Here is a 12,618-nt window from a genome sequence, read left to right as displayed (position 1 = left end):
GGCTCCACTCCAGCAGCCTCCCACCCAGGACGCAGAGCCTTCTCTACGGGGTTAAACTGAGGGAGGGTGAGGAGTGTGTGTGTGTGACTGTGTGTGAGAGAGAGAGAGAGGGGCTGAGCAAGCAGGGCCTGAGAGGAGCTGACAGAGGCTGTAATTTGAAATGCGTTTTTCCTAACAAGTTGGAGCCTGCAGGTGTCTAGGCAAGCAGCTGTGGCCATGGGAGGGGCAGGACTGGAAAGACCAGTGGAGACCACTTGAAACACCCCTGGCCTCCTGACATTCGGGGCAAGGTAACTGGCTGGTCTGTAAAGAAGCATGTGCAGTAGAGCCCCCAAGGTCTGCACAAAGCAATGGGTGGCGCCTGCCAGAGGAAGATTGCCCACATGACTGAATTATGAAGTCATGAACTCCTGGCCACTGGAAGCACTTGACCTCCAAGCATGAAAAGACGGGCTTAGAACTTTGGGCAGAATTCTGAATTCTGCATGGCTGAATCAGACCTCAGAGGAAAGAAAGGGAACCAGTCCTAGGTCAGTGTGAAAAAGTGCTCCCCTCCATCTGATTTCCAGGAGTTGCCGCTGAATGCGAGAATGTAGCTAATTAATCTTCCCCAGATTAATTTCCTTGCCATGTCAGAAATGATTTATTGGTTCACCTGTAAGGAGAGTTGTCTATGATGGTTAAAGCCAGGGACCGGGAGAAATGAGCAAGGGGGTGCTTGCTTGCATCTCCACTTGGGGCATCTCCGCAGCCCCCTGTGTGTCCCAGCCTGGTTCTCTGGACCGCTCAGAGCCCTGGACGCAGTCTAGAGACCAGGAGCACGCTGCTGCCTCCCAGCACACAGGTGGGGTGGCCCCGGGGGTCCCACGAGGTTCTCTTCTTCTTAGCCAAGTGCCCCCGAGTAGGAGGTTCATCTTACCCAAAGCATAAAAGGAAAAAAAGGATTGTTCACAAACATTTTTCTTTTTGTGGTTGAGAACTCTGACAGCTATTGTCATGCCTAATTGCAGCTAGTTTTCTCTGTCACCACTGGAGCCTTGATGGGTTCTTCTTAGGTCTCTGTTTTGTCTTCTTCACTAAATCTCCACCGCTTGTGAGCAGAGACTCTGCCCAGCACTTAGCTCCATCCTGGGCCCCCAGAAGTTGCCACCATCGCCTTTTCTTTGTAAACTGCTGACGCGTCCCCAAATCATCTGTGTTTTCTCCTCATAACATTCATGTGAAGCTGAGAAGCCAAGCCATCTTCTTGTTCAGTTCCACAGGTGAATTGATGAAACTCAGAGATAAAGCAGGCTGTCCAGAGTTACTCTGCAGGGCCATCCCTGCTTGGTGATGTCCTTCCTTTCTGTGGTGCCATTTTCTGTGTATTTTCACGGCCCCAGGCAGCTGCTGCTGGTCAGCTTTGAGCTTTGGAAATATCGCCTACCTTGGTCACAGTGGGGGTTCTGCAAACAGCCACCCATCTAGGTGGTTCTGGAAGCTGAACTTCTGCTGCAGGGTGGCTGAATCTGTGCTAAGAAAACAGAGCACAGACAGGTGATAGCCGGTGAGCTGAGCTCTACCCAAAGCAGAAACCCACCTTGGCACCTCTGTTTGGACACTGAAATGGTAGGAACTCTGGTTTCCAGGCAGCATGCCCCTTTATGGCCGTTAGATGTCCTTTCTGACTCCCCGGGCTTGCTTCTATATAGTTTCTGGGTATGTGCAGAACATTTGTCCACTGTCTTTTTCTTAGACAGCCTGCTGGTCATTTGAAGCTGTCTCCAGACCCCAACATTTCAGTTTCTTTAATGTCATCTCTTAGTTGGCATGGCAACAGAGCCTCCATCATGGGGACATCATGCCTGCCAGGGTTTGTGTCATGGTGGATCTCAAAGGAGGACCAGGACTCCAGTCTGCCCAGTCCCCTACTGGGGGACAGAGGCAGGGAGCCTTCTGGCTGCTGCTGCCGCCACCTCATGCCCTGCATGCTGTTCGGTCACCTTCAAGGATCCCTCCTGACCTCCACAGTGAGAGAAGGAGCCAGGTTGCCTTGGGTGCTGTGTGGCTGTAAGCCAAGATAAGTGGACTCATGCTGTCCTTTCCTGTGCCCCCCACTCCCCACCTCCAAATGAATGGGAGGCCAGTCACACATCACACTGTATTTTCAGCAGGTGAATGATGTGTGTTGAATTATGATAGAGTCTGCACCCACTGCCTATATAAGGCACAGAGAGTATGTCCCATCTTAGCTGTTCTTTAAAGTGGCTCAATGCACAGGGACTTGGTCTTAACACAGTACTCTTGACCTTTCTGACGTGAGCCCTGCAGCTTTGCAGTCATATATAAACTGGAGGGAGCCACATCTTCAGCTATCACATTTCCAAAGGGGTCTGTGACCCACGAACTGTTAAGAAAACTTGTATAGTTTTAATGGCAAACTGGTGAGGAAACGGTCCGACTGGGACCATGTAGAACATTCCCAGGTGTGTTCAGATGCAGTTTGCTCTGGGGTAGAAGTCATGGGCCTGGAAAGAACCCAGGACCTCATGGGGTGCTGCCCCCTCACTTCCCAGGGAAAGAAAAGCAGCACAGAATGAGGGAGAATTCTCTTGCCTCATCCAACAAGTGGTTGAGCTGGGGCAGCCCAATGCCACCAGTTCCCATAGGCAGCAGAGCTCGTGGAAGTGACCACATGGCTCAGAGGAGGTGCCCGTGGAGCAGAAGGGACAGCGTGGGTCACCCATTCCCAGAAGGTGGTGCTTTTCTGCCTCTCTTATCACGCCTTTTTTTTTTTTTTTTTTTTTTTTTAAAGCAGGGATGCCTCACGCTTTTCAGCAGTGGCTACTGTCCACAGTCCTGTCAGCTTTCCTGGGGCTGTGTGATCTCCCTGCAGAGTTTGCTGAGAGCCATGTTGACATGGCCTAAAAGGGTCTATGCTCCAGGACAGAGAACCTTGCACATCCTCATGGCCCAGTCTCCCCTCATGGGGCGGGGCAGGGCAAGGTCTTGCCTGGTAACCCTCTCCCCCCTGCCCAGGCTGTGTTGCTTCATCTGGGGCCAGCCCTCAGAATTACACAGGGAATGCCATTACCTCTACGTCTTAGATTCTGGAGATGGACCAAGGCATGTTGGGTCATCTCTTACTCTACTTAATCCCCAGGGAAGAAAGCAAGAGAGAGCTGAGTTTAACATTGACTTCTTACTTCAGTTTAATGAACAGGGCTGAGAAATACCTGGGGAAAGTGAAATTCCAGAGTAATATCTGGAGGTTTAGCTTTAGATTGGTGGGGGAGGGGGCTGGCTGTAGCTTAAAGCTTCTCAAACTTTCCTGGTAAGAGTCACCTGGGTTACTTATTAAATATACAGATTATTGGGGCTAGGGATCTGTTTTTTTAACAAGCATTCCAGGCCATTCCTATCTCCAGGCAAGTTTGGGAAACAGTTTATCTACTGTACCAAAAATAGCCTATGAAAAGAGTGCTTTTTTAAGAAGTTTAATTTTGCATGTAACACATTAATAAGTTTTCCTTATTTGAAAAATACATTAACATTACAGGCAAATCTCCTTTGATTTCCTCTAACCACTCAATCTCAGGCCTTCGCTGCCCCAGAGGAGATATCTGTTTAAAGTTTATATCTCCCTAGAGATGCCCAATTGGCTCAGTCCATAGAGCATGTGACTCTTGATCTCAGGATTGTGAGTTCACGCTCCATGTTGGGTGTAGAGATTACTTAAAAAATATATAAAATCTCTTTTTAAAAAAAGTTTGTTTCTCCCTAGATCTTTTCTTTACATTAATAGAGCTTTCTGTTTCATTTTTCATAAGTAGGTATCATGTTGTATTTTATCATTCTACAACCTGCTTTCTTTCCATTCAAAGCTATGCTGTAGAGAACTATGTTAGTGCATATAGAGCAACTGCTTTTTTTTTTTTAAACCTGCTGCATAATATTTCATAGCATGGAACTAGCATGGTTTATTTAGCAATTCCCCTATTGATGGGTATAGCAGGCGCTTACAGTTTCTTATTATTATGTGCTCCCATGAGCATCCTTACCTGGCTTCTTGTGCACATTTGGGAATAAATATCAAGAAATGAAATTGCTGGGTCAATCCATGTGCATTTTTGGATTTTCATGGGCTTTGCCAATAGCTGTCCCTTCAAAGAGGCTTTGCCAATTTACCTTTCCATTGAGAGCATGGGAAGAGGACCTGGCTCTCCCCACAGGTGTGGCTGTCTCAGAAAAGCATGTGGCCAAGTGTGGTCAAGTGGCAACACCCATCTTCCTCTAGTGCTTCCCTTTGGGCGTGAACAGGAAGACTACTTCCTATCACAAAGCAAAATTCCCAAGATAAAAACACACAGGCCTCAGACTACTGGAAGGGAGGGACCAGTTTCACATAGCAGTGTGTGCAAACCAGAAAAGAGGGATGTGGAGCCTACTGCAGTCTGCAGCGAGCTCACAGAGCCTATTCATAAAGGCAGCAAGCATGGTGGAATTCTGAAACCCTCTGTGTTGCAGTGGGCTATTACAAATTGAGAATTTAAAGCAGGTCTCTCAAGGACCCCCATGAACCCACTGCTTTATAAGCCTGTGAAAGTCCTCTGGAGCACTGGGCTGACCTGAGGTCTCTAGTTTTGTTTGAAAGCAAGAAAAGCCTTGCCTAGGGTTTAGCCATAACCCTCTTCCTTTTTCGGAGATGGACCAGTGCACCCATCCCAGGAGGCCAAGAAGGTGATTGTGACCCGCTGGTTGGACAGGCTCCAACAGCCCACCTTTCTGCTGCTGCTCAGCTGCATAGTGGAGTTGTGAGACCAGTAGGCTGGCCCCCTCTAAGCTCTGTGCCTGTGGGACCATGAGCAGGCCCAGGTCCGATGCCCAATGCCAGTCAGGTCTTCACCAATCCAAGATCGAAATCAAGGAAAACTTCTCACAAGCACAGGTAGCCTGACCTGCAGAGAAGTCCCGACTGGCTCCCTTTGGGTTGAATTGTTCTATTAGATTCAAGGACATTTTTTTTTTTTTCAACGTTTTTTATTTATTTTTGGGACAGAGAGAGACAGAGCATGAACGGGGGAGGGGCAGAGAGAGAGGGAGACACAGAATCGGAAACAGGCTCCAGGCTCCTAGCCATCAGCCCAGAGCCTGACGCGGGGCTCGAACTCACGGGACCGCGAGATCGTGACCTGGCTGAAGTCGGACGCTTAACCGACTGCGCCACCCAGGCGCCCCTAGATTCAAGGACATTTTAAAGCAAAGCAGTGTCAGCCCCAGTAGGAATCCAAACCCACATCTGGGGAAACTGCTTCCCTTTCTTTTAACTCAGAAAATCAGCAACCTTCACTCAAGCCCCCTGCCAGCCCTCCTGACTTGCAGTGCGGGCTGGGCAATTGGGACAGCAGTTACACTGCTCAGTGCTTGTGGCCCAGGGCCTGTGGCAAGTTGCTCGGGCACTCTGGTTAACTGCCTGCTCAACTCTCCCAGCACCTGGTTAAACTTTTACTCCAAAAACCAGGACATGATTTTGCAAAAGGTCAGACAGCTCAGTTAAGTGTTTGCCAAGTTTCAGGTTGCTCAAACCTCAGATTCCCTCCCCTCCACCAACCTCACTTTGAAGTTGGAAAGCAAATTGATTAAATATACATTTTAGGAACCTTCCGATTTGCTTCTTAAACTAACAATTCTAAACTTTTTTTTTTTTTCTAATGGAAGGATTTTCAACTGTCAGCAGGTATAACTGGAACCATATGTCAGCAGAGACCAGGGGCTTTTCCTGGTTTTAGGATTTGTAAATTCTTATTGAAACGGAAGTAAGCAGGGCAGGCAGCTGGGGGCCCCTTGACAACCTGAGCTCAGATCTCGTTTTAATTAGAAAATACAGATAGTGTCTGCTGAACTGAAGGCCTCCCAGAGCTCCTGTCCCAGGGCGAACAAAGATTTGGTTTATATCCTGCAAGCCTTCCCTGTTTGCAAATTACAGAGCACTTCCGAAAGGAGCTGGAATGTTGATTTCCAGATTACGGAGACTGCAGCCCACTCCCTCCCCTGTCTTCCCCTTCCTCAGCTAATCCCCCCAAAATAATTTGGTTTTCTTGGGGAAATATTTGCTCCCTTCCTGAAATAGATGGAGGATGTTCATGTTGAAAAGAGATGGTAAGGCTGTATGGAATAGATGTCATCCACATCAGGCTCATGGTTTTCTCCATTTGGACTTCTAGTTGCTTGAACTCTGAGACACAAAACCCTACACCAGATCAGCCTCTGAGCTGTTCTATTTGACAGTGGTTCACGTGTATAATTTTCTCCCTAATGTATTCTGCAAATGGTAGAGTAGAAATATCAAGTGAAAGACATTGCCAGACCCAGCGCTCCCCCCATCCCCATTTTCCCCCTGCCTGGTGTCATTTGAGCTCAGTGAGTCTCAAGAAAGGCCACGATTACAATGTCAGCATCTGGAAGTGTCCCCGCTGGGACTCTAAGCCTGTCCCACAGCCACAATGAAGCAGTGGCAGAGCAGTGGCAGTGGGGTCACACATACTCAGATTTCGGGCGCTCCCGCCCTGGGTCATTCCCTGATAAGCTTGCTCTTGTTCAGGGAGCAGTGACTGCTATGTGCCATGCCTCCCATCAGCTCCCCCCTGCCCCCACCGGCCGCATGCCAGTGACAGGGCTGCTGCACGCTGTCCCTCCGCGGGCATCACATTCCTGGCAGCTGAAGGTCACTTGCTCCCTCTGCCAGGGCTGCTGCCACAAGCTGCCATTTACCAGGCAGACAAAGGGGGATTTTCCCTTCCCCTGGGTTTATAGGCCCCTCAAATGCTTTACATTCCAGGAGCTGGGAGAGAGAAGAGGCTCCTGTGGTTTCTAATTAAACCCACAATTTAAATAACAATTCATGTAACCCCAAGGGTTGAGAGAAATGCTAACCTATCCCCTCTCCAGAGAGGCAGCTGGGTGGCCTTGGCTGGGAGGCTGAGTACTTGCCCTTTGCCAGATGTGACCAAAGGGGCAAAGAACTCCACGGAGGTCACAGCAACTTTGCGGTGGGGCTAGGGTGCCGTGACAGGGAGTGGGTTTCCCCACTAGTAAGTGTGCCCCTTTATGAAGCTTAGAAAGTCAGAAATGGGAGGAAAAACTGCCATGTTTACTCTTAGCCCAAGAATTTTTACTCTCCTCCAGGGAAAATGTGGAACTTTGTCTCCAAAGTGTTCACATCCCAGATTCTCACGTGCTCCTAGGACTCCCCTCCCTGCCCCTGCTGCCTACCCCGAGGTGACTCTGTATTTGGTGGAACTTTGCTGTTTTGTGAAATGCTGACAAGTGAGGAGGCCGAGAGAACAGCCCTTAGAGGCAGAGGATATGGCTGAGGGTCTTAGTCAAGCCCCTTCCCTCTCTGGACCTCAGTTTCCCCATCTGTTACCGAAGAGTCTTCCAGTTTATTGCTTCCAAGCCCCTTTCTGACCATGGCAGTCTATGGGTCCCTGAGCTGCTTTTGTATTTTCTTTGGGTCTGCCTGGGGCCACGGTCATGTTTGCAGTGTGTTGATCTCACCAAATTGTTGTCTGATTACCCAAGGCATGCTTGTGTTCCAGATTGGGGGAAGATGGAACGCTGAACATAATTATCTCTAGGCAGGCTCTTCTAGGCCTCAGCCAGCACCAGGAGCATGTCAGCATCTCTAGGCTTTGCTATCTCATTTCCAACTTTCCTCCATTTCCATTCCATTAAATTGAGCAACTCACATTCCCCAAAGACGCCCTCCAGGTCCTTGCCTTTGTGCTTCCCTACCCAGATGCCCTTCTGTTCTCATGGCTGTGCCCGGAACAGCCAGGCTGCCTGCTCAGAGGCCCCTCCCTTGTAAGGAGCACTGCCAGTGTGGGTCTCTTTGTTAGGGGTACGAGAATTGGAGCTCCCTAAGGGCAGGCACCAGCTCTTTCCTGTCTCCACCTCCCCCTCCTTGCTGGTATGAGGCAGGCTCCATTTATGTTTGTTGGAGCAAAGCCTGGTTGTGAACAGAAGTGAAGCAGAAAGCCAGAGGTGGATTCACACACTCCTGCCATCTTGCTCCCTGCAGGTGACCATTGCTGATGACTATTCTGATCCCTTCGATGCCAAGAATGATCTCAAGAACAAAGCAGGAAAGGGAGAGAGTGCTGGCTACATGGAGCCCTACGAGGCCCAGAGGATCATGACAGGTAAGCAGAGCTGCTGACACAGGGACTCAGCAGGGAGGCAGAGGGGCCGCTCCTGGCAGGTGCCCAGCCAGCCTCAGCAGGGGAAGGTTTGCACTTGCACCACGGGGGTTGGAGGATAGTGCTGTGTTGAATCTTCACTACAGTTCACCAGTTCATGTCTCACCTACATCAGGAAGAACCTGGCAGGGCACACGGAAAGTCCAGAAAAAGTACAGGGCACCAAGTAACAGTTACCCAAGGTAAGAACTAAAAAAATACAAAAGGAATTTCTGCTGAAGAAAAATACAGCTTTTGAGATCGAAAACTTAGCCTGGAGCTTCCTAGCAGCCAGGGCAATCAAAGAATCATGCTGGGTCATCTTACTTTCAGTACCTAGTAGAAGAAGGGGTGGGGGGGGGCGGTGTTCGATCGTTGGGGACAAAATTATCCCTGGCCCCACACCAGGAAATCTTTGGCATGTAGCTGGAAGCAGCATTAAGTCCTCTGGTCTACATGGCAGGTTTATAGAAAATACAGAGACTTGGGGCGCCTGGGTGGCGCAGTCGGTTAAGCGTCCGACTTCAGCCAGGTCACGATCTCGCGGTCCGTGAGTTCGAGCCCCGCGTCAGGCTCTGGGCTGATGGCTCGGAGCCTGGAGCCTGTTTCTGATTCTGTGTCTCCCTCTCTCTCTGCCCCTCCCCCGTTCATGCTCTGTCTCTCTCTGTCCCAAAAAAAAATTTAAAAAAAAAAAAAAAAAAATTGGAAAAAAAAAGAAAAAAAAAAAAAGAAAATACAGAGACTTTCCCCACTGTGGCTGTTTTCCTGTTGGCCCCAGATGACGAAACCTTGTCCAGATAGTCATGTGGGACCCAGAAGAAAGTGGCTGTGTGTGCAGTACCCTGCTTAGGGCATCTTTAAGGAGTGAATGGTTATGAGGTGTCTGCCATCTCAGACCCTTGGCATGAGCAGGCAGTAGGGAGAAACCACACACGTGGGTCCTCCTGGCTCAGGAGGATGGTCCAGAGACAAAAGAATAGTCCTATGGATTGGCCCCCTGTGACCCCACACCGGGCAGGAACATGAACAGGGGTACCACATGAGACTAGAGTGCAGGAGGGTGGCCAGTAGCAGGTTGGGAGCCGCTTTGACTTTTGAGGCCTAGTGAATTGGTGCCCTGTGTGTCTTGGGATTTGGGTTACAGATGCCACTTTCTAAAGTGACCCTCTTATCGTTTGCTCAGTGTTCATGTCTTTGGGTACATTCTCTTGATTCCTCTCAAATTAGAAGAAGAAAGGGAAAGGAAGCAACATTGAGCACTTAGTGTATGCTGCGCCCATGCCGAGTGTAGCTCATAGGGTTGAGGAGACCGCATGCAACAATTGCTGAAAAATACGGGTACAAATCCAGACCCTGCCTCTAAGACTCTGCCTCATGCTCTCCCGTTCCTGGGTACTGATTCTCTGGCCACCAGTGTGGCCTCCAGAACGCTTAGCCACTTTGCAAAAGGCTGAGGCAGGGAGTGATTAGGCCAGACTTCTGTAGGGCCTCCTGCTCTCTCCTGATCTCTCCTGGGAGAGTGGCCTCTGTGGGCAGCAAGAGGCAGAGAGCTGGGGCTGGCGCCTGGTGGAGGGGTAGCCTGCTCTCCTCCAGTGACTTAGGGAAACAGGTCTGCTGGTGGAATCTTGTTCACCTCAGGACTGTAGTGATACCCACTCCCGCTGCTACATGCCATCATCTCCACCAGGTTTGGTGAACTATCAGCTCTGTGGGAGCACCGGGGGCATGTCAGCCCAGGGTTAAAGGAGTGGTGGTTACAGGAATGACTTTGGGACCCTCTGCCACATTCAGATGTCAGGCAGCAAGGGATATTCAAGGCCACTTGAACCCAACAGCCTCATTTTATAGATGGGAAAACTGAGGCTACAGAGGGAGAGATACTTGCCTGAAGATACATAGTAAGTTGGTGGCAGAATGGCAAGTGTGGCCTGTGCTTGGCAGGGCAGTCTGTGGGGTGGAGTCCTGGAGGAAGTGTATGTTTGTGCTTGATGCTGGGGTATCCGGGACACAAGGAAATGGTGGGAGCCATCTGAGGCTGGAACCCCCGCCAGGCTCCAGGCTCTGTACTGGGCCCTTTGACATATATACTTTTAAGCCTCACCATGTCCCTGCAAAAGGAAGTAGTGTCTCACTTTACACATGAGGGAAACAGGACAAATCGCTTCCCTGGGGTCACACAGGTACAAGTGAGGGGCTCAGACCTACATCTGCAGAACATGGGACTGGGGTAGAAGGGCACATCTGGGAATCCAGACATTGTGGACACGGCTGTCTTTGGAATGGAGCTGGTTCCTCCTTGGTGCATCCGTGGACCTCAGTGTCAAGTAGCTGCTTAGCTGGACAGAACTGTTCTGTGGGACTTTGGCTTTTTAATAAGACACACCCACGGCAGCTAGGTCCAAGGCAGGGCGGTTTGATTTGATTAGGATCTGTTAAGATCTTATGCATTCTGTCTCCAAAGAGTCATCCTTGTGTTTGCTGCTCTGCACTCTCTTCCTAGCTTACAGGCTATGCCCAAATTTACCCACATTTTCGGTTTCTAAGGAAATAGGTGATTAAACAGGACGTTTTCTAGCTGTAACGACCTTACTGCAGCTCCCTTTGACTCAGAATTCTTTGTGTGTAACGTCATCGCTCTGACTGATGGCAGGGAGAGGGGGCTGGGGTGAGCCAGTGCTGTGTAAATGTTCTAGGAAGCAGCTCGTCAGGGGAGAGGGGGGCAGTGGATCACGGGGTGCATGCTATAACATTTACGTGTGCATGCAACTTCTAGGAACAGGGCAAGCATCTTTGGTAGATAGGAATAACCCTGTTGGGAAGAGCATCCCCTCTCTGCCTGAGATGGCATACCTCTCTATACTACTGCAGAAGGAACCCAGGTGGAATCAAGCAGATCTGAGATGGCCACTTGCCACCTGAATGACCTTGGGCCTCAGTTTCCCCGTGCAAAGCAGTAGTCTTAGAGCAGGCAGTTGGTCATACTTCTAGCTGTTTGGTTTGCAAACTGGCTGTTTGAGCTTTGGCAACACATTTTGTGCCTCTGTTTTTACCTATTTGTGGAGGTAGCTGCTAGGCTCTTGTACTTGTTTACAGCATTTGATGTGAATTCTTGTTGGATACTCACCATCACTCTTTCTTTCTTTCTTTCTCTCTTTCTTTCTTTCTTTCTTTCTTTAATGTTTACTTACTTATTTTTGAGAGAGAGAGAGAGAGAGAGAGAGCAAGCATGCACAAGTTGGGGAGGGAGAGAGACAGACAGAAAGAATCTAAAGCAGGCTCCAGGCTCCAAGCTGTCAGCTCAGAGCCCAACACGGGGCTTAAACCCACGAACAGTGAGATCATGACCTGAGCCAAAGTCGGACGCTTAATCTACTGAGCCATCCAGGCTCCCCTCACCATCACCCTTTAAAGTGTAGCTGCCTGTTTTACTGATGCAGAAACTGAGGCACAGAGAGGTTAAGTAAGTAGCCAGATAGTGAGTTGTGAGGCTGACTGTTGAGGCCCTATTTCAGCCACTGTGTAGGACGTTTTGTCCAGGGCCTGTGCAGCCCTGGGGTGCTGCAGCTTGATTTTCAGAACCCCCCTCCTACCCCGGATGGCTCACACAGCCTGTGATTAGCTGATGGGGTTTTGTTCTTGCCTCCTTGACTCCATGCAGCGGGTGGATGGGGGAGGCTTTGGGAAGGTGTGCTTTTGTGAACAGAGAACTCACCCCAGCCCCACAGGCTGTGGTTGCAAAAGAGGGTGAGGAGAAGTGCACCTGTTTCCTCAGGGGCTCCTCTCACCTCTTCCCTCTGTCTGCCTCAGTTTCCCTCTCCATAGATTCCCCTTTGTATCACCCACAGGAATTAGGTTCTGGTTCAAGATGGAGGTGAAGCTCTCCACAGAACCTCACAACCCAAATGCCCATGAATTGCCTGGGCTTCGCTCTCTGCCCCCATTGCCTCTCTCATCCCAAAAGCAGCTTCAGAGGTAGCTCCTGAAAACCCGAGGGCTCTGTGGAACCCAGTGGGGAAGCTTGTGACCCAGTTCAAGCTTTCCTTTTTATAGGTAGAGAAACGGGCTCAAAAAAAGTCATAATCCTTTTGAGATGTTTTTGAACTTACCAATTAAATATGAAGCTGTCCTGTGAGGCAATGTGTTGCCCATCCCTAGAGGTATCCAGGCAGAGGCAAAACAGCCCACATTGAGAGATGACATAAAGATAGTCAAGTAACAGATGGGTGGTTGGCTCAAGCCACCCCTGAAGTCTGTGTCAACCGTGAGTTCCGAGATGTCATGATTCACTGTGCATTGCATCATCATTAGACACCTAAGACCAGGCCCGTGAAGGGAGTACCAGAGACCAGCTCTGAATAGGAAAGGATCTGGCAGCTTCCTTTGTCAGTGCCAGCCTGGCTTG

At 49.8% G+C, this 12,618-nt stretch overlaps 1 protein-coding gene across 3 annotated transcripts in view; it reads left to right on the top strand.

Annotated features, from left to right (window-relative positions):
• The window catches only part of SHB (SH2 domain containing adaptor protein B), a 136,751-nt gene that overhangs the window by 42,033 nt on the left and 82,100 nt on the right, over positions 1-12,618 (top strand). For all 3 annotated transcript variants that reach the window (XM_049626776.1, XM_049626788.1, XM_049626779.1), the window contains exon 2: positions 8,060-8,180. In XM_049626776.1, the coding sequence (XP_049482733.1) occupies positions 8,060-8,180 (121 nt within the window). The remainder of the gene's footprint in view (positions 1-8,059; positions 8,181-12,618) is intronic.

Source organism: Panthera uncia, chromosome D4 (assembly GCF_023721935.1).
Source record: "Panthera uncia isolate 11264 chromosome D4, Puncia_PCG_1.0, whole genome shotgun sequence".
Classification (NCBI taxonomy): Eukaryota; Metazoa; Chordata; class Mammalia; order Carnivora; family Felidae; genus Panthera; species Panthera uncia.
Note: the sequence above shows the minus strand (reverse complement) of the source record. Positions and strands in the feature narration are given on the sequence as shown.